This window comes from Notolepis coatsorum (assembly GCF_963971535.1).
Source record: "Notolepis coatsorum genome assembly, chromosome: 10".
NCBI lineage: Eukaryota > Metazoa > Chordata > Actinopteri > Aulopiformes > Paralepididae > Notolepis > Notolepis coatsorum.
In genome coordinates this window covers 46,003,273-46,023,384 of record NC_140174.1, presented here as the reverse complement: position 1 = coordinate 46,023,384, position 20,112 = coordinate 46,003,273, and the positions used below count along the sequence as shown (strand labels likewise).

At 42.6% G+C, this 20,112-nt stretch overlaps 1 protein-coding gene across 1 annotated transcript; it reads left to right on the top strand.

The window, feature by feature from the left end:
- The first annotated feature begins 226 nt into the window (after window positions 1-226).
- Window positions 227-17,956, top strand: lrrc59 (leucine rich repeat containing 59). Its single transcript, XM_084323444.1, has 8 exons — window positions 227-406; window positions 654-764; window positions 999-1,058; window positions 1,376-1,534; window positions 3,070-3,174; window positions 4,159-4,231; window positions 6,568-6,759; window positions 16,628-17,956. The coding sequence occupies exons 2-8, from the start codon at window positions 666-668 to the stop codon at window positions 16,909-16,911; spliced, it is 972 nt and encodes a 323-aa protein (XP_084179570.1). The 5' UTR covers window positions 227-406; window positions 654-665; the 3' UTR covers window positions 16,912-17,956.
- The last annotated feature ends 2,156 nt before the right edge of the window (window positions 17,957-20,112 follow it).

Below are 20,112 nucleotides of genomic sequence, written 5' to 3'. Positions count from 1 at the left end.
CTGTACCCATTCTGCAATCTGTTAATAAACTTTTCAATCAATCAATCAATCAATCAATCAATCAATCAATCAATCAATCAATCAAGCAATCAATCAATCAATCAATCAGAGAGAGAGAGACGCTGACTGCTGATCCACCTCCAGTACTGCAGGCGGCGATGTTCGCCAAAATGTCAACGTTTTGTTGCTGCCTCAACGCCAACTGGACTGCTTGAGTTCATTCTGTGACGTGGATTTTCATTGTAACACAGTTCCAGTCATTCAATGTTATCAAATGAAATATTTGCCCGTGTTTGTTGCATTGCAGACCTTTTCTATAAAGTTTCAGTAGATTAGATCATTGGATTACTTATTATTTCGTTTCGTTTGTCACACCAGGATATCATTTTATTACAACTGATAACAGGTGAGCAATGTGGATCATGCGAACATTTATTTTGTGTAACGTTGTCAGAGACAGTGCTGTCAAAGTATTCAAAGGAGAAACTTGACACTTTTGTTGGCAGACATTGCGATTGCGTGCTGTGTAGAACAAATTTAGTGGTCAATCCGAATCTGATTTCCTTGTAGTCTACATTCCTCCATGTCTGTTTTAGGACTGTGTGAACTACGTGTCTTCTTCTTGAGTGAAAACGTTCTCCCTCCCCCCTCAGTCACATTCCAGGATGAGTAAAAGCAAAGTGTTGAACCTGAAAGATAAGGTCAATGGCAACGAAATGGACCTGAGCCTCTGTAACCTCACTGAGGTGCCAGTTAAAGAACTGGTAAGTTATTCAATCTCAGTCTCTTACTTTGTGTTGTGAGTCATTGCCTAACTTTACCTGTGTGACATAGCATAATCTTATAATAATAACACAATGTATATATGACATAGTGACATAATATGACACATCTCAACTTCATAGAGATATAGTGCCTCCTATTAATTATGGTGTGTAGTTCATGGTGTTGTGTGGTCACTTTTACAATACAAATTATATTGTGATTTTTCACTACAGGCTGCGTTCCCCAAAGCAACTGTTCTGGACTTGTCTTGCAACAATATTACCTCCCTGCCTGTGAGTACCACTCAAGACACACAAATGCAAACCGGACCGTCTGCACAATCTTGCTAAATTTCACACACCTTTGCGCTTCCTATGTTACAGCAAACACTGTACCGTAGGCCTATATGGCGAGCCTGACAGATGTGTGATCTCTGATTTGCACTTTGACTTTTTTGGGGGCAATTTATTTGTCAATTCTATAACTCTGTGCTCTCATATCCACATGTAGCGAATTACACAGCATAACTCCTTTTATTTGTGCTCCTGTGTAAGGAATAAACTGTGTAAGCCATTTCTATGTGTTTTTATTTAATAAATCTTTTTTGCAGCCAGAGTTCTGCAATCTGACCCATTTGATCAGAGTGGACCTGAGTAAGAACCAATTGAGCACCCTGCCAGATGACCTGGGTAACCTTGGTAACCTACAACACCTGGACCTGTACAACAACAAGCTGAGTGTCCTGCCAGTCAGCTTCTCTCAGCTCAGGGTAGGACACACACACACACACACACACACACACACACACACACACACACACACACACACACACACACACACACACACACACACACACACACACACACACACACACACACACACACACACACACATGTAGAATAATGAATAGACTGGTAATAATGATAATGATAATAATACGCTTTATTATTTATATTTTATATTACCTTTTCATTCAAGAACTACAGCCCAAAGTGCTTCACAGCAGTGATGTAGACATAAAATAGACATAGGATTAAATTGGTATAATTCAGAGAATTGACATTAAAAACCTCCCGAAAAGATTTTAATAGATTTCAGAAGTCATTCAAATCTATTAAAAATAAAATATATATATATAGATTTCTGACATTCAAATCTATAAAAGACTATCGGCAGGTTTCTGACAAAATAAAAACAATGCATAAAGTGCAGACATAAAATGAGTATAAAATAGATATAATAAGAGAAATGCTAAAGTGTACACAGAATACATACAGTATATACAGAATATAATTTCGAAGAATTCATCTTAAAATGACATTCTATGTGGTGATCTTCTCATGATTTACATTACATCATTTACATTTGATCATGATTTGATCTACTCATTCAGCAGCTGTTTGTTTATGATTAGTTAAATGACTCTAGTTTCAGGTAGTGCTTATTACCAATTGATGACATTGTCCACAACGTCCGGTCACAAGCCTGCTGCTGAATTAGCAGGCAGCCGAGCTCCGGGAGGGTCATCAAAGACAAGCCCCTATTCTCTGTCCTTGCTCCACAATGGTGGAACGAACTTCCCACCACAGAGAGGACAGCCGAAACCCGACCAGACCAATCTTTCGCCGTCGACTATAAACACACTTCTTCAATCAATATCTGAAATGATAAAAAAAAAAGAAAACGTCTTACTGTCTTATACTATCATGCACTCTTCCTTCCTACTATACTAATATGTATTTACTACTATGCACTCATCACTGCAGCACCTAAATTTCAGCACTGTTTGATGAACATTGTTACTCAGTTATAAGAGTTGTACCCTTCCTGCTGACTTGTCGTACAGAACTTGTAAGTCGCTTTGGATAAAAGCGTCAGCTAAATGACTAAATGTAAATGTAAACGTAAATGTAACCAAAGTTAGTAGTCTGCTGCAAAGTGAAAACGTGAAGTGCTTTGAGAAAATCAAAGATGGGCGACGTGACCAGCGGCCCATTGCTTCTAGCCAGCGACTCGTCATGCAGCTCCCAGTTTAATAATTTCCTGTTCCAAGTTTACCACAGCTCAGAGCATTGACGCGCACGTATGGGAATGTCCCGTCCTATACATTATTTACATTTCCAACATTGGTCACACATGCCTTTGCAGTTTGCTCTCATAATACACATCTGTCTTTTCTGCATGTCACGCCTATGTCCCTAGTAAAGGATCCAATCTAACCTTGATAAAGTGAGTTTATTTTTAAGCATTATTCTGGTCTGTATCACTATTTATATATATATGTGTGTGTTTGTGTGGGTTCAGAATCTGAAGTGGCTGGATCTAAAGGACAACCCTCTAGACGTCACTCTGGCCAAAGCTGCAGGAGACTGCCTGGATGAGAAACAGTGTAAACAATGCGCCACAAAGGTAAGGAAGTGCAAGGAATGGAGGGAAGAGAAGGAATGACATGCTTTACTCCAACACAGAATTGACCAAAGCAAAGTCAAGGGACCTTAAAGGAACAAACCCCACCCTCTGTTCTTGATCCTCCAATCACAACTGTTGCTTTCCTCAAGCAACAGTCGTGATTCGAGGATCAAGAAAAGAGGGTGGGGCTTGACATAGGTAAATTGTGTGTGTGTGTGTGTGGTCGAGTCTATGCAGTCCTCATTTTAAATAAGATAACATAAAATATTCCTTTATTGATCCCCTTGGGGAAATTCGGCCATCATAGCAGCATGGGGGAGGGGGGAGGGGAGGTACCGGTATGGGCAGGGTAATAGTAGAAATACTTGAATATAGGCAATACAATTAGATCTGAATAAGAAAACAGTGTAAACAATATAATTAACTCTGAATATAAGAATATGAGAAAGTAAACGTGTAATCAAAGGTGCAGATGAGGGTCTCAATTATAACTATAAGATTTCAACTATTTCAAATAGTTTAAATCTTTGTGCACCTTAATAAAAATAACAAAGAAAAGTTAATTTACTCAGGGGTGATTTGCTGAACATATTACAATTTTTTCCATCAATGACCTGCTACACACGTACAATTACAGACACTCATATACCAGGGTCTAATACACAGCCTATTAGTACAACCATCTTTTACCAGGTACATTCACTCTCCTATCCCGTTTTCTCTGCTGTTTCGGGGGTAGGAGCTAGTGCCCTTCTGGTGACAAGCCCACTTCTCTAACCTTTAGGGTACCACTGCCACTAAATATTATATTGAGCTAGTGATTAGTTTGGAAGGTAATTACAAAATGCGAGTGGCTAAAACGTTGTCTGATTAATAAAGAAGTCTAAATTATACCTCAGTGTGGGGGTTCTACCTTCAAATCATGTTCTTCTGCACTTAACCCAATGTTGGATATCACATGACCGGCTATGCATTTGCTTATAGGTTCTGCAGCACATGAGGGATCTTCAGGAAGAGGTGGACAAAGTGAAAGAGAAGCGACTTTTGAAGGAGAAAGGTGAGCAGTATATCCCTAGGACGGTGCTATATTGGTTAGTTCCGACCAAGTCATTTGATTGGACAAGAGGCATTCCATGAGTGCTGATATTCAGTATAACAGCACTGGGACTTTTAACTATATGTATCACTCCACCGCACAGGTGTTCAGAATCAGAATCAGAAAGGTCTTTATTGCCAAGTAGTTTTCACATACAAGAAATTTGCTTTGGTCGATTTTGGTGCGACATTAACGGACAGACATTAACAAACAGATGATACAATAAAGAGGTGGAGTCAAATTAAATGAAATATTAACTAAGGGCACAATATAATATAATTATGTGTTCTACTAATAACCGCTAATTAGGCTACATTAACGGGTTATCGATAGAATATATTAGCTAATGAACTGCATTTTTATTATCATCAACTATCCAGTTTGTTTTTATAGTGTTACGTTTGGCTACTTGTAATCATTGGATGTACAGAGAGGGAGAGAGAAAGGCTCTGGGCTCAGCCCCTCCCAATCCTCACTGTTGGAGCTGGAAAATGAAAATGAAACTTCAGATTGCCTGGGCCTGCGGCCTTGTACCCACGACCGAATCACAGCTGTGCTGATATTCAGCATAACAGCTTGACCTTGAGTGTGATATTGCTTAATTAAATTAATTAATTAATAATGTAAAAATTAAATAAAGATTTGTTTGCGTTACATCTGGAATATCACAGTTCCCAGTACACGAGAGGTGTAGCATTCAGAAGCTCCTGACACTTGATGTGGCTATAATACTGCTGTTATTGTATTGCACTTATGATTACATCATTATTGGAATGGAATTTCTTTTTGGAATGGAACCCATTCTACTGACCGTCTGGTCCTTAAAAGAACATGCCAACATTTTGGGAAATTATCTTATTGTCTTCTCCAGAGAGAGACAATAAGATAGATGCCAGTTTCCTCTCTGTGTTCAGTAGAAAGCTATCTGGCTGCACATTAGCCTAGCTTAGCACAATGAATGGAAGCGGACATGGCCGGTTAGCCTAGGCATTGTCAAACTAACACCTCTCCCGAAGGCTAACCGGCCGTGTCCGCTTCCATTCATTGTGCTAAGCTAGGCTAACATGCAGCCAGATAGCTTTCTACTGAACGCACATAGCTTTCTTCCTTTAACACATTGAGTGCCACGCCCCTTCCGGGAAGTGACCCCTTTCGTGCCGCCCATTAAACCCATGTAAACGTAGTTGTAGTTTGTAGAGCTAAACCTATATTTTATAGTATAGCTATGGGTATAATAACGCCCTCGAGTCTCAGTGAGCTGCTTCTGGTCAACGTGCAAAAAACAGAATTTTTTCATCTGTACATTTCCGTTTTATACCGTTTTGAATATGAACATAGTCCGGCCGCTTCTGAGCAATTCCAGGGAAAAGACACGTAAACAGCGTTTTTGTGTAATTCAATAAACACGTTGTCATTTTTCGCCTGATTATCGGATCTTCCTGAAATCAACGATAGATCATCATTATTATCCTTCATCGTGCGAGCATGCAATGCGATTTAGACCGGCGCGCCGCCCCCACGCCGCAGCTCGGTAGGGAAAATAAACTAACCCGTTTCTAACGGTGTGCAATAATGCCGGAAGGCGTTAGAGGACGGCATAAGACCGTCTGCCAGCTCAGACACACTCAGAACAGTATGCACAAGGTGCCCCGCTGAATTATGAATGGCAATAGCTAATAAAAGAAATACTGTGACAGAAACGTAGATCTACGTTTCCGGCACTCAACAATCGGGCGACAGAACCGTAGATCTACGTTTTTGGCAAACAATGTGTTAAGGTCCCTTGACTTTGCTCGGAACAGGGTAAATCTACATTTTGCTATGATGCCCCTAGCTCATGGAATGAACTCCAACAGTCCTTAAAGCTTGAGGTTCTCCCCTCTGTTGCAGAGTTTAAAACCTTGATCTCCAACCATTGTCAATCAAGTTGTACACGTTTTAATTGATTGTTATCCTTACTTGTCTTATTGTTATGATTTTATATGCTGTGTGATTTTATATGCCCTTTTTCCTTTAACTCTGTATGTACACCCGACGTGACTGTAAATGATGGAAACCTCAGTTGCCTTTCGAGTATAAATAAAGGTTTGAAATTAAATGAAATTGACAGGATCCAGGCTGCCTAGCTCCCATATTGTAGAGAGTTGAAAGCAACCCAAAATAGCATAATTGTGTTACAGCTGCAGGTGAAAATGAGAAAAAAATCTTTTTTATAAAAAAAAAAAAAAGCGCTTGAGAATAGTTGCATCTCCTCTAACAACTACCTCACACTTCTTTATTAACTCCTCCCTCACAAGAAATGGAGAAGAAAAAGGAGGCAAAGCAGAGAGAGCGGGAGGCGCGAGAGAGGGAGGCCCGTAAGCGGGATAAAGCGGAGGAGAAAGAGAGGAGGAGGAAAGAGTACAATGCCCAGATGGCTGCCGCTGCTGTGCAGGAGCAACAGAAGAAGAGGAAAGAGGAGAAGAAGAAGAGCAATGGACAGACCGCAGGTAGGAATGATGTGCATCTTAACCCCTCCACTACCACACTACAGACGGTTAACCGTTTCACTACCACACTACGCCATCTTTCCTCGACAGCCCGCAACGGCAACCTCCGAAACGTCCACCACGCCCCCCACCTCGCACCCAAACTACTGCTATCAATTTGTTCCAATAACAAACCATGCTGTTCCTGTTCTCACTACTATCAGACTCAAGAAGAAATGCCTGACTCATACTGTAACACTTAGCAACCTCAGACCCATCATCGCTCAGCCAAGGCCGGCCACACCCCCCATCACAAAATCCCTGACAATGGCCCTTCTGAGGGCGGCTACGTGGCGTAGTGGGCAAGGCGCTCGCCACGAATGCGGAGACGCTGGGCTCGCCTGTTCGAGCCCAGCGCTCCACATTGCTTTCAGTTTAGCTGGTCGTTCATACTAATACACATTGGCCGTATTAGGGGGTGGGAAACTGATGGGTGGGGATCGGGCGTTGTGGACAGCGACTCCTACAGGTCGGTTGGTGCGCCTGCGCAGTAGAATCAGGAAGTGTCGGGGGCAGCGTGAGCCTCCCACGCGTTACTCCTCGCCACTGAGAGATCGAGCTGCGCAGGTGAAAAGATGCGACTGCGGGTAGAGCGGGGCGTCCAATGATCGAAGGGTTGGTGGTTCGAATCCCGCTTAAGCCCATGTCCATCCCATTGCCGTTGTGTCCTTGGGCAAGACACTTAACCTACTTGCCTCGTATGAATGTGTATGCATGTGAATGAATGTTGGTGGTGGTCGGAGGGGCCGTAGGCGTTGATTATTCGCCACGCTTCCGTGAGTCTGCCTCAGGGCAGCTCTGGCTGCAATTGTAGCTTACCACCACCGGTATGACTGTGTATGAACGAATAATGGACTCTGTGAAGCGCTCTGAGTCAGAGCAACAGTCAGTCAGAGAAGAGCGCTATATAAATCCAATCCATTATTATTACCTCAAGTACCGGAGGGGACCTGTGCTATGTATGACTTAGTCCACATTGCAGCCGGCTTGTGGGAGGCAAGAAACAGCATTCGTGACAGGGGAGGGTTGAATTGGATGATACGAAATTGGGATGGGAGAAAAATATAGAAAAAAGGGAGAAAAAGTGGATAAAAAAAGAAAGACAATGGCCCTTCTGAATGTTAGATCGTTGAGCAACAAATCTTTCTTAATCAATGATCTGATAACTGAAAATAATTTGCAATGCATGTTCCTAGTCGAGACCTGGCTAAATGACATTACTGGTGCGACAACGCTGATAGAAGCCTGCCCTCCAAATTATAAGTATCAATCGGTCAGACAAAATAGAAAAGGGGGAGGGCTTGCCACTATTTTATCTACATTGTTTGTATGTAATGACATTGACATGGGTGAATTTACATAATTTGAATATCTTGCTATTGAGCTCAAAGCTGAACTGCCTTTGCTCATCATCACATTGTACCGGCCACCAAAATACTCATCAATATTTCTGCAGGAATTCTCAGAGCTAATCTCAGTCGGTATCCTTAGATGTGAATGATTAATCATACATGGAGATCTGAATATTCATATAAATAAGAAGAACGACCCCAAGGCTATTGAGCTTACCAACCTACTGGACAGCTTTGAGCTAATACAACATGTAAATGAACCCACTCACCAACATGGTAACACTCTAGACTTAGTGATGACAACAAGGCTGAACATTGATAAAGTATCAGTAATCGAATTACTAGTACTAGATGACATTGCAGAAGAGAAGTTCTCAAACATCATGAGACAAACTGAACCATCCAGCGTGGACTGTTCTTTAAACTGCATGGTTGAAAATCTCAACAACACCCTATCATATACACTGGATGCTGTCGCTCCATTAACTCATTGGGGGCCAACAGCAGAGGGCGCTGATGGCCCTTCAGCGCCAGTGCTTTATCCAATGTAGGATAGGACTTACTTGCGAGTGCTTAAAATATATGAAATATAATAGCAATAGGGGCGGCTGATTGGCGCAGTGGGCAAGGCGCTCGCCTCTCTAACGCAGGAGACGCTGGGTTTGAGCCCAGCTCTCGGCGTTGCTACCGGTTGGCCCAGGGGTCGGCAACCATCCGGCTCTTTAGCCAATCAGCTGCGACTCCCTGGCCCAATAATAAAAAAAAAAAAAATATTACATTATTTTTTTAACATTTCTTTTTGAGATAGATGTCATACTGTGACACTGAAATGAAAAAATATTTCATCAACTAAGATATTTAGTTAACAAAAGGCTTACCTGTATGCCTGATATGTGGTGCGAAATTTGCGAACAACGTAAAATTTACTTTTTATTTGATAGATTTTCCACAAATAAGGGAAGGACTCTAATAATAATCTTCATTTATAATCTTCATTTATATAGCACCTTTCATACACGGAGTGCAGCTCAAAGTGCTTAACAGAGACACGTCTTCTTTAAACAAGTCAAGAAGGAAAAAAAAGAAAAAATACATAGTAACACAGTAAGTCAAGAAAAAACAAGAATACCATAAGCTCAAAATAAATGCATGCATACATGCAACACTCCCAGACGTACCCCACGCGAAGGTAAGGAAAAACTCACTAAAACCTAACAATAGGAAAAAATGCTCCACAGGCAATGTGGAGGAGAGAAACCTTAGAAGGGCCAATTCAAGGGGGGGATCTCCCTTCTTAGATGTCGGTGATATTAGTGTTGCATGTTGCATTAAAAAGAGGCGAACAGCTGGTAAGCATGCACCCATGTGTGTAGTGAAACACAGATGAGTGCATGCGATAGCAACTGAACATTTTGAAAAATTTAATATAGAGCTGTTAGTGATAACAACTGAACATTTTATAAGATTAAAGATAGAACTGATAGCGGCTCCAGCCGAGGCAGCAGGGGTGCATCCTCCCGGGACGTTCCACACTCCGGCCACCACTCCGAGACAGCTGAAGATGGCCGCATCCCCCCGACATCACGGGACGTCGAACACTCCGGCCACCCCCACGAGACAGCCGGAGACAGGGGGGCACGCAGAGGGGCCAGCAGGGGTCGCATCCTGGGTGGGCGTCATCACGGGACGTCCAGCACTCTAGTCATCACTTCGGCCGGCGATATGGAGACAGGGGGGCACGCAGAGGGGGATCGCATCCTGGGTGGGTGTGGGTGGGTGTCACTCCAGGACAGCCACCCACAGGGAGACAGGGAGACGGGAAAGGCGTTAGACTGCATGCGTGATTGTGATGGTGATGGGCAAACATAGCAATAGATACATGTGGTAGCATATATGAATTAAGCATATTTTGTGAATACAATAGAACAGTCAGTTTTGAGGAATTGCCTCCTTGTAGGTGAGTGACACTGCTGGCCCGATGAGACTGACCGCGCAGCATGTCAGGGACAGAGAGTACAGATATGAGAGCCCTTCTGTACATTTTGAGGGGTTGTTTCCTTATACAGTAGGTGAGTGACAGTGCTAACAGTGCTGAAAGTGCTGGCTTGGTAAAACCCGCCCGCTCAGCATGTCGACAAATTAAAACTATTTTTTATTATTATTATTATTTTTTACTTGGGATTTTAAAATCAGCTAAAAGCAGACCATCTGGGCCTCTCACGGACCATCTGGGCCTCTCTCTCTCACAGACCATCTGGGCCTCTCACGGACCATCTGGGCCTCTCTCACGGACTATCTGGGCCTCATGTCAAAGTCACAGAAACAAATTTAAAAAAAAATTAATTGGGATTTTAAAATCAGCTAAAAGCAGTATAAAAATATGTCTTGAGCTGTGCTTTAAAGCTATCCACAGAGGCTGCCTGTTTTATATGTAGTGGGAGATTATTCCACGACGTCGGCCCATAGAAACAAAAAGCTGCTTCGCCATATTTTTTATATTTCATTGTAGGCACTTCGAGCAGGTCCGCACTAGAGGACCTGAGGGGGCGGTTTGGAACATATCTATGTAAGCAGTCGCAGAGATAAGATGGTGCCAGACCATTAAGAGCTTTAAAAACAAGCAGGAGAATTTTAAAATCAATCCTAAAGACAACCGGGAGCCAATGCAATAGAGCTGCATAGTTCAGGGTTTTATTTCAAAGTAGGTCTACAGATGCCAGTGTTTTTTTCTCCTTTTCTGTGTTTTATTTCAAAGTAGGTCTACACATGGTAGTCTTTTTTCAAAGTGGACTACTTTTTATTTTATAAATGTTCTACAAATAAGGGAAGGACTCAAATATACCTGAATAGTTCAGGGTTTTATTTCAAAGTCGGTCTACAGACACCAGTGTTTTGTCTCCTCTTCTGTGTTTTATTAAAAAATAGGTCTACACAGCCAGTATTTTTTCTCCTCTTCATAAGAGTTTGAGGTTTTCCTTTGTTATAACAGGTAAAAACAGCAATTAAAAAGTCAAACTTTTTCTTTTTGTTGCTTTATAATCCCATTAATGCAACAAACTGTGCATTAAAGTATAATAAATCGCAAATTACTTTGGGTATGCAATTGTCAGGCGTTTTATGCTAACTGTGGGGTATGCTTGGGGATATATAAAACGTTATACACTTATCTTTATTTTAAGGTAAATAGGTTGTGCGGCTCCCTGAGCATTTTATTTTGTGGGACGGGGGAAAAGTGGCTCTTTTGATAGTAAAGGTTGCTGACCCCTGGGCTGGCCGGGCGTTCATACTAACACAACTGGCAAGTGTTAGTGGGTGGGGATTTGACGTTGTGGACAGCGACTCCTACAGGTCTGTTTGGTGACGCCGGTGCGACGGAAGCAGGAAGTGATGGGGGCAGCGTGAGCCTCCCACACTCCTCGCCACAGAGTTCGAGCTGCTGCGGTGAAAAGATGCGACAGGCTGTCTCCTCGTGTACCGGAGGGGACACGTGATGCAAGTCTTCTGTCCTCACTACAACCGACCTGTGGGAGGCATAGTCTAGCAACGTTCAAGACAGGGGAGGGAAGAATTGGATATACGAAATTGGGATGGGAGAAAAATAGAAAATGGGGAGAAAAAGTGGATAAAAAAGAAATATAATAGCAATAGATCTAGATCAGATAATAGATCAGATAATTTTTTCATACATACATTTCCGTTTTATACCGTATGGAGGAAAACCAAGCTCACAGTCCACTGCGATATATATAAGGAAGCCATGACTGCCTATAACAAAGAAATGCGAGTGGCAAGGCGGCTGGGTGGCGTAGCGGAGATTGCGCTCGTCACCAATGCAAGAGACTCCGGTATCGAATCCCAGTCTCAGCATTGCCTTCGGCTTTGGGCCGGCCGTCGTACTGGCTCATTTGTCAGAGGCAGCGGGTGGAAGTCGATGGGTGGGGATTGGACGTTGTGGACAGCGACCCCTACAGGTCGGTTGGGAGACGCCTGCACAGCAGAGACAGGAAGTGGCGAGGGTAGTGTGAGCCTCCCATGCGTTACACCTCGCCAATGAGAGTCCGCGCTGGCAGGCGAAAAGATGTGACAGGCTGCCTCCTCGTGTGCCGGAGGGAACACGTGATGCAAGGCTTCTATCCTCTCTACAACCGACCAGTGGGGGGCATAGTCGAGCAACGTTCAAGACAGGGGAGGGAATAATTGGATATACGAAATTTGGATGGGAGAAAAATAGAAAATGGGGAGAAAAAGTGGATAAAAAAAAGAAATATAATAGCAATAGATCTAAATAACACGTTGATCGTCAGTGAGTTGCTTCCAGTCAACATGCATGAAACAGATAATTTTTTCATACATACATTTCCGTTTTATACCGTGATGAATATGAATATATTTCTAGAGCGTTCTGTCTAATCTCAATAAACTCCAGCAAATCGACCTTCAATGTATTTCCTTAGAAATCGTGCCATTTGTCGCTTGATTTATTAATCGTTTTCAAATAAACGCTAGATTATCGATATTATATGTGTCACCATGCACGAACAGAAGCGGCGTCTGAAAAATCGTTTCTCCGTACTTTGGTCGGCGCGAACCTCACACACACACACACTCTCCGATGGCGGTGAAAGAAACATCGGATTAACCCAAGATTCGTAACATAAAGTCCTTACCTCACATCTGATGTAGTGCAAAAAGATTAATCCAATTCCTGATCGCCATTCCAAATATTGATCGTGTTTATTGATCCAACGTTATATGTCAAACACATAATCCACGCTGCTCCGAGTGTCCCCAGTCCATCTGTTATAACGATACTGCATGCCCGAGAAGTAAAACCTGGACCGGACTTCTTAGATCGATGCACAGCCCCAGCCAGAGGGATTCCAATGATGTGCAATACCAGCCGGGAGGCGTTAGGCGGCAGTATTTGCCCTTTGCGAGCTCAGATCCATTCCCAATGATAACATCAGGCTGGATGGATGAAAAATGAATGGATATAACTAATAAAAAAAATAACGATTAAAACCCGGGTTTGGCGCCCAGAGCATGGCGAGTTAACCCGACTTTTCTCGGGTCTGGCCCCGAATGTGTTAAAGGCAAAAAAAAAGTCAAGTGACAAAATCTCCCCATGGTTAAATAATAGCAGTGTTGGTCAGAGAATCTGTAGAGCTGCTGAATGAAAATGGAGGAAAACCAAGCTCACAGTCCACTGCGATATATATAAGGAAGCCATGACTGCCTATAACAAAGAAATGCGAGTGGCAAGGCGGCTGGGTGGCGTAGCGGAGATTGCGCTCGTCACCAATGCAAGAGACTCCGGTATCGAATCCCAGTCTCAGCATTGCCTTCGGCTTGGGCCGGCCGTCGTACTGGCTCATTTGTCAGAGTCAGCGGGTGGAAGTCGATGGGTGGGGATTGGACGTTGTGGACAGCGACCCCTACAGGTCGGTTGGGAGATGCCTGCACAGCAGAGACAGGAAGTGGCGAGGGTAGTGTGAGCCTCCCATGCGTTACACCTCGCCAATGAGAGTCCGCGCTGGCAGGCGAAAAGATGTGACAGGCTGCCTCCTCGTGTGCCGGAGGGAACACGTGATGCAAGGCTTCTATCCTCTCTACAACCGACCAGTGGGGGGCATAGTCAAGCAACGTTCAAGACAGGGGAAGGGAGAATTGGATACACGAAATTGGGATGGGAGAAAAATAGAAAATAAGGAGAAAAAGTGGATTAAAAAAAATTAAATACGAGTGGCAAGAAAGGACTATTTTTCTAAGATTATCACAGAGAATGTTGGAAACTCTAGAATATTATTCTCAGCCATCGACCAGCTACTCGACACTGCCCCCACCTCTCCAGTCATCTGCATCAAAATGTGAAGAACTAGCATTATTCTTCAATAACAAAATAACTTCAATTAGAGCCAGCATTAGTCCTGATACAAACATGGACACCATCAGCAAACCCTGCGAAAAAGTAACCATAGGAAAATTTGCTTGCATTACATCAACTGAGCTTTACAAAACTGTCATGGAATGTAACTCCTCCACTTCCTGTATGACCCTATACCCACAGCATTTTTTAAGCGAATATTCGAGAGTATTGCAAGTCATGTCCTAAATATTATAAATACATCGCTTCTGACAGGTATTTTCCCAGACGCATTCAAAACAGCTGTCGTAAGACCCTTACTAAAGAAACCCAAACTAGACAGTAATGTACTAACCAACTATAGGCCAATATCCAACCTCCCATTCATCAGCAAGATACTTGAAAAAATGGTCTCAATACAAATAAACTCCTTTCTCAAAGAAAACAACATCATGGAGGAATTTCAATCAGGCTTCAGAACGCACCATAGCACTGAAACTGCTCTTACAAAAATAATGACCTCAGACCATGATATCCTAATAAATCGTCTAGAAAAGTTAGTTGGTCTTTCTGACTATGTGTTAAACTGGTTCAGAACATATATCAAAGGGAGAAAATATTACGTCAGGCTTGGAGATCATTCTTCTGAGAAACATGACACCTACTTCGGAGTTCCACAGGGGAGCTGCCTTGGACCATTATTATTCTCACTATACATGCTGCCACTCGGAGACATCATTAGAAAGCACAATGTATGTTTCCATAGTTATGCAGATGACACACAATTGTACATCTCCGCTGAACCAAATGATCACACAGCTATAAACTCCATTTCCGCCTGTCTCTTAGCAATAAACAAATGGTGACGAACAACTTCCTAAAAATAAATGAGGGCAAAACTGGAATCCTACTAGCCGGTCCTATAACAAAAAGAGAAATGTTACAGAGCAATATGGGGCAACTTACTCCTTGGATCAAACCCGAAGTTACAAGTCTTGGTGTTATAATAGACTCAGACCTAAGCTTTAAATCGCACATCAACAAGGTGACAAAAACATAATTTTCCCACCTTAGAAACATAGCTAAGGTACGGCCGTTTATAAATCAAAAAGACACTGAAAAACTGATCCATGCCTTTATCTCAAGCCGACTTGACTACTGTAATGCACTCCTCACTGGCCTCCCAAAAAAACCAGAACCACTCCAACTCATTCAAAACTCGGCAGCTAGGCTACTAACTAAAACCAAGAGACCACATCAGTCCTGTATTAGCTAACCTACACTGGCTTCCGGTAACATTTAGAATTGATTTCAAGGTCCTTCTCCTTATATACAAAGCACTAAATGGAACAGGACCAAGCTACATTGCAAATTCTCTAGTCAACTATGTGCCTCCTAGAACATTGCGATCATCTACTACTGGTCTATTGAAGGTTCCAAGTCACAGTCTAAGGAAAATCAGGGATGCAGCCTTTGCAAACTATGCACCAAAGTTATGGAACACACTACCTATGGACATTAGGGAAGCTAGATCTCTTAATATTTTCAAAAATAAGCTAAAAACATACCTCTTCACCATAGCCTTCTAATACACCCCGCTGTTGATTGTACTGTAGCACTATTTTACTCTGTCTATTCTATTGCATAATTTTACTATCTATTCTATTCTACTATTCTATTATTGCACTGTATTATTTTACTCTGTCTATTGCTTTTTATTACAGGTTCAAAACTGTCAGGTATTAAACTGTGTGGGTATCAAACAAACGACTGTCAGGCTTTAAAACTGTGTAGGACCCAGGCCTAGAACTGCACCCTGAGAGAGGGAACTGCACCCTGAGAGGGAGGTTTGCCCTGGGTGGGAGGTTCAAAGGGTCAAAGTGGGTATAAAACAGGAGGGAAGACTGTCAAGTTTTAAACTGTGGATACCAAACAGAGAAGGTAAAGATGACATTTAACTGTTGAACAGTAATCCAGAACTATTTTATTGCACTGTAAAATATATATTCTTTTTAATCTATTCTATTCTACAATTTTATTGCACTATTTTACTCTGTCTATTTTATCTTACTCTTTTTATTATTGTCTATTTAAAACTGAATCAAACCATAAACAAGGTGGCCTGTTGGGATGTTATATGTCTGCACTTTATGTGCTCATTTTATGCCTGTCTTTTTTCTGTTGTGAAGCTGCAGTTTCTGTATGAAAGGTGCTATACAAATAAAGTTTATTATTATTACAGATGGTTAACCGTTTGACTACCACACCGCACAGTTAACCCTTTCACTACCACACTGCAGACAGTTAACCCTTTCACTACCACACTGGAGACTGTTAACCCTTTCACTACCACACTACATAGTTAACACGTTCACTACCACACTGCAGACGGTTAACCCTTTCACTACCACGCTACAGACGGTTAACCCTTTCACTACCACACTACAGACGGTTAACTTCATATCTTCATCTCTCCCACAATAGTCACGTACCCAATATCCCACATATGAAATACACTGGGATCCGTTATTATTATTTTTATTATTTTTACTAAGAACTCATTTGCCTCCTTAATTCATTCTCATCTGATCTCCACACTAATTCATCTCTCCAGATAATAAGGCCGTTGCAGAGCTGGCGCCCCCAGCTAGACGCTCTTTCGTTGGTCTGCTGTTCAAGTTCCTCCTCCTGGTGCTGCTGGGGTTGGCCGGAGCTGCCGCCGCCTGCCAGCTGACAGACCTGCGGAAGGAGGCCGCCTGCGTGCCCGTCAACGTCGCCGTCGACGACGGCCTGTCCTGGGCCAGGGAGCAAGAGGTGGTGATCAGACAGCTGGTGAAGAAACTGTCCTCTCAGGCGAAGGAGTTTCTGGAAACTGCTCAGCCTCAGTCTGAGAACTAAGCGTTAGTCGGGCTCCATCATCACCCTTTGGCCTGCAGGGTTCCCCACCGTATCTGCGAATACTTGGAATGATTGCTAATCAGTAAAACAACGCAATTTTGTTTTTGAAAGTATGCAGAAATTGTGAATCTCTTTTGAGGTGGGAGCCCCTGTGCTGCCTCGCCCTGCTTTGTGGTGCTGGGGATGCAGAGAATATGTATGGATGGAAAAAAGGTGGACAGATGTGAAAGGTTTGGCTTAAATTCCTATGGAATTGTCATTGCTCCTGTCTACTCTTTGTACTAGTCTCTTTTTTTTAATGGCATTGTATCAAACAGCACCCTATTACTATGTTTTTCACTTTGTATGACTAAAGCCCTATATGGTTTTCTAGTCGGTACACTACATGGGAAATTGGGTTGTATTTGAGAGATGCCTGGTGAAATGTTGTGACAGGTGGCCCTGTATGTGCTGCATTCAAGTCTTAATAGAGTGTAACTGCCAAAATGGGATCATGTGTAGGCCACTGTTTGATCTGGCAGTCTGAGCATGTGCAGTAAAATGTGAATATTGAAGTTCACTTTGTGTGTCTTCCATCTCTGCTCCTGTATCAGTCAATAGCCCCACACCCTAACCAGAGAATTAACAAACCTTTCTGCATACACACCCTTCTTACTACCCTACTTTGAAAAGTTCCAATGCTTTGTGCCAAGTTTTAGGCTATTAAAAACTTTCCATTGACTTCCAGTTCCAACATATATCCACCTAATCCAATTATTTATGAGGTGCTCAAGGCGGTACTGGGTGCGGGGACTAGGCTGACGTTGGCCTGCCTGTCGGTAGTCTGCAGTAGCTCTTCTTTTTCTTCTAACTACACTGCAGACAGTGGGCTGATGAGTGTCGTCTCTGTAGATGAAGGGCAGGATTCCTCTGATGACGACTGGAGAGCACCTCGTCTGCTCCTTCGCTTCAGCCGTCATGTCGCCTGCTGCCAGGGCAGTGTGCCGCTGCTGCATCCATTTTTGTAAAGCTTTGTCCTCGTAAATGTCAATAAAAAGCTACATGCTGCAGGAATGTTTGAACATTGCTCGTGTTTGTGTGTGAAAAGAGTGATTTAAAAAGGGTACCTTGTTAATTAATTGGAAAACCATTCTTTTACCATCTGGTTCAAGGTCAGCAGTAGTAGGCGCCACATACCATTAGAAACCAGGCATAAATTGGAAATCGTTTCGGATAAAAGCGCTACATATATGCAGTCCATTTACTGTATAATAACCTTTTCTGACCTCTAGGATCACAACCATAAGCCATAAGCATATGTCATTCAGATTATGCATGGCATGTCTAGGTAAGTTTGAGCCATTTTTAGAAAAGGAGTGCTCGTCAGCCAGATGCCGTTATTGACACCAAATAACTGAACTTTTCTAGTGTTCGAGTGGCCCAATTCTGTGTGACTAATTAATGGCATCATCAACCTCAAAATTGCAGCAACTTAATGGCAGGCATCAGGCCACCATGATAGCCTGATGTACTCAACATTTTCATAATTTGAATTGGCAAGATTCATGTGTATCACATGCTAATAGAAAAGATTGAGTCTCAAGCTAGCATCTCACGATTCCTGAGGGTTCCATGTCAGGTGCCAATCTGCTCATCGGGAGCAGTTGGAGGTTAAGTGTATTGCTCACTTCGACGCGCTGCTGAGAGGAACCGGAATCAAACAGAGAACCTTCCAATTACCAGGTGACTGCTCTACCTCCTGAGTCACTGTCGCCCATAACAGTGAAGTCAAGTCTAAAATACATTTTAAAAATAAAATAAATGGTGTCACCACATTGAAAGGGAACATCATTACATATGAATAAATTAAAACCTATTGGGAGACTAAATGTCTCAGCTTTAGTTGGTCGGTCGTGGTGAGCACCGTGATATAATCTCATACCACTACCAGCTGGCTTAAAGGCCCCATGAAATCAAAATAGATGTTTATGTTTTATCACTATAAGGGCTCAAACTGGGTCAACAGTAATCAAGTGAATGAAGCTCACCTATGAGTCTACCTCACCTCAGATTTGGACTAATAATGCCTTCCAGCACTCCGCAGCGGTCTACATTGAGTGTGCAGTTCATGATGCTGAAGTTGTCAGCTCAACCCAGCAATACAACCAAGTGGCACTGTGTGTATGTGTATTTGTGTTTTTCGATGGGGCAGAATTGTGTCTCTTGGTGCGGCAGCGGACTTAAAACTGTTTTGACGTTCATATTTGGAATGTTCAATTTACTTAACAGACTCTCTGAAACCTATTCCACAATGCATTCAAAAGTAGATTTCAGTATCGTTTTCAGGGCTTGTAGACAGGAGTGTGAGCCATTGATTCGTTTGTGGATAACTAGGCCGAGCTGTGGACATCTAGTATGAAGAACGGCATGGAGTGTGTGCCGAGAAAGGACTTTACCAATCGACAGCATCATTGATATGCAAGAAATAGGGCTGGGGTTAAAAAGAATTGCAACATTCACTTTAATAATGGGTATGCTCCATTTAGGTGGAAAGGGCAGACCCAATATTAAAAGAATACTAGGTTCAGCCACTAGAGCACCACCAAAACATAGGAAATGCTGTATCTCAACTAGGTATTGCAGATCAAATAATGACTTGAGCAATATATCGAATTTACCCTCCAAAATTTGTTTAACGTATTTTAGGTTCAGCTTTAAGTAGAGAACAGGAGCAGAGAACCATGGACTGCCCACCAGCAGTGTGTGTGTATCCAATCAGGTGCATTCGACGTGGGGGTTAATGGCAAGTAGAGGAGATACATGGACGCACATAACGCTGCCCAAAGGTTGACAGCCAGACACATCAAAACAGGCTGAGGGAAGAATAGAACACACTTTTAGTGGGTCATAAAGACACCACCACACACACACAGGAGTATGTTTGTATGAAACTATACATCATTATGTCTTTAAAAGGAACATGTCAATATTATGGGAAATTCACTTCTCCAAAGTCAGGTAAGAAGAAGCTATCCGGCTGCAAGCTAGCCTAGCACAAATGAATGGAAGTGGATACAGACCAGCTAGCCTAGCTGTTGGCCAAAAACACCTCTCCTGGGATTTTAAGCTAGGCTAGGGGTCCAAACCGGCTTCCATTCATTTGTGCTAAAATAGGCTAGATTGTAGATGGATACCTTTCTACCGAGTAAGGAAATTGATATC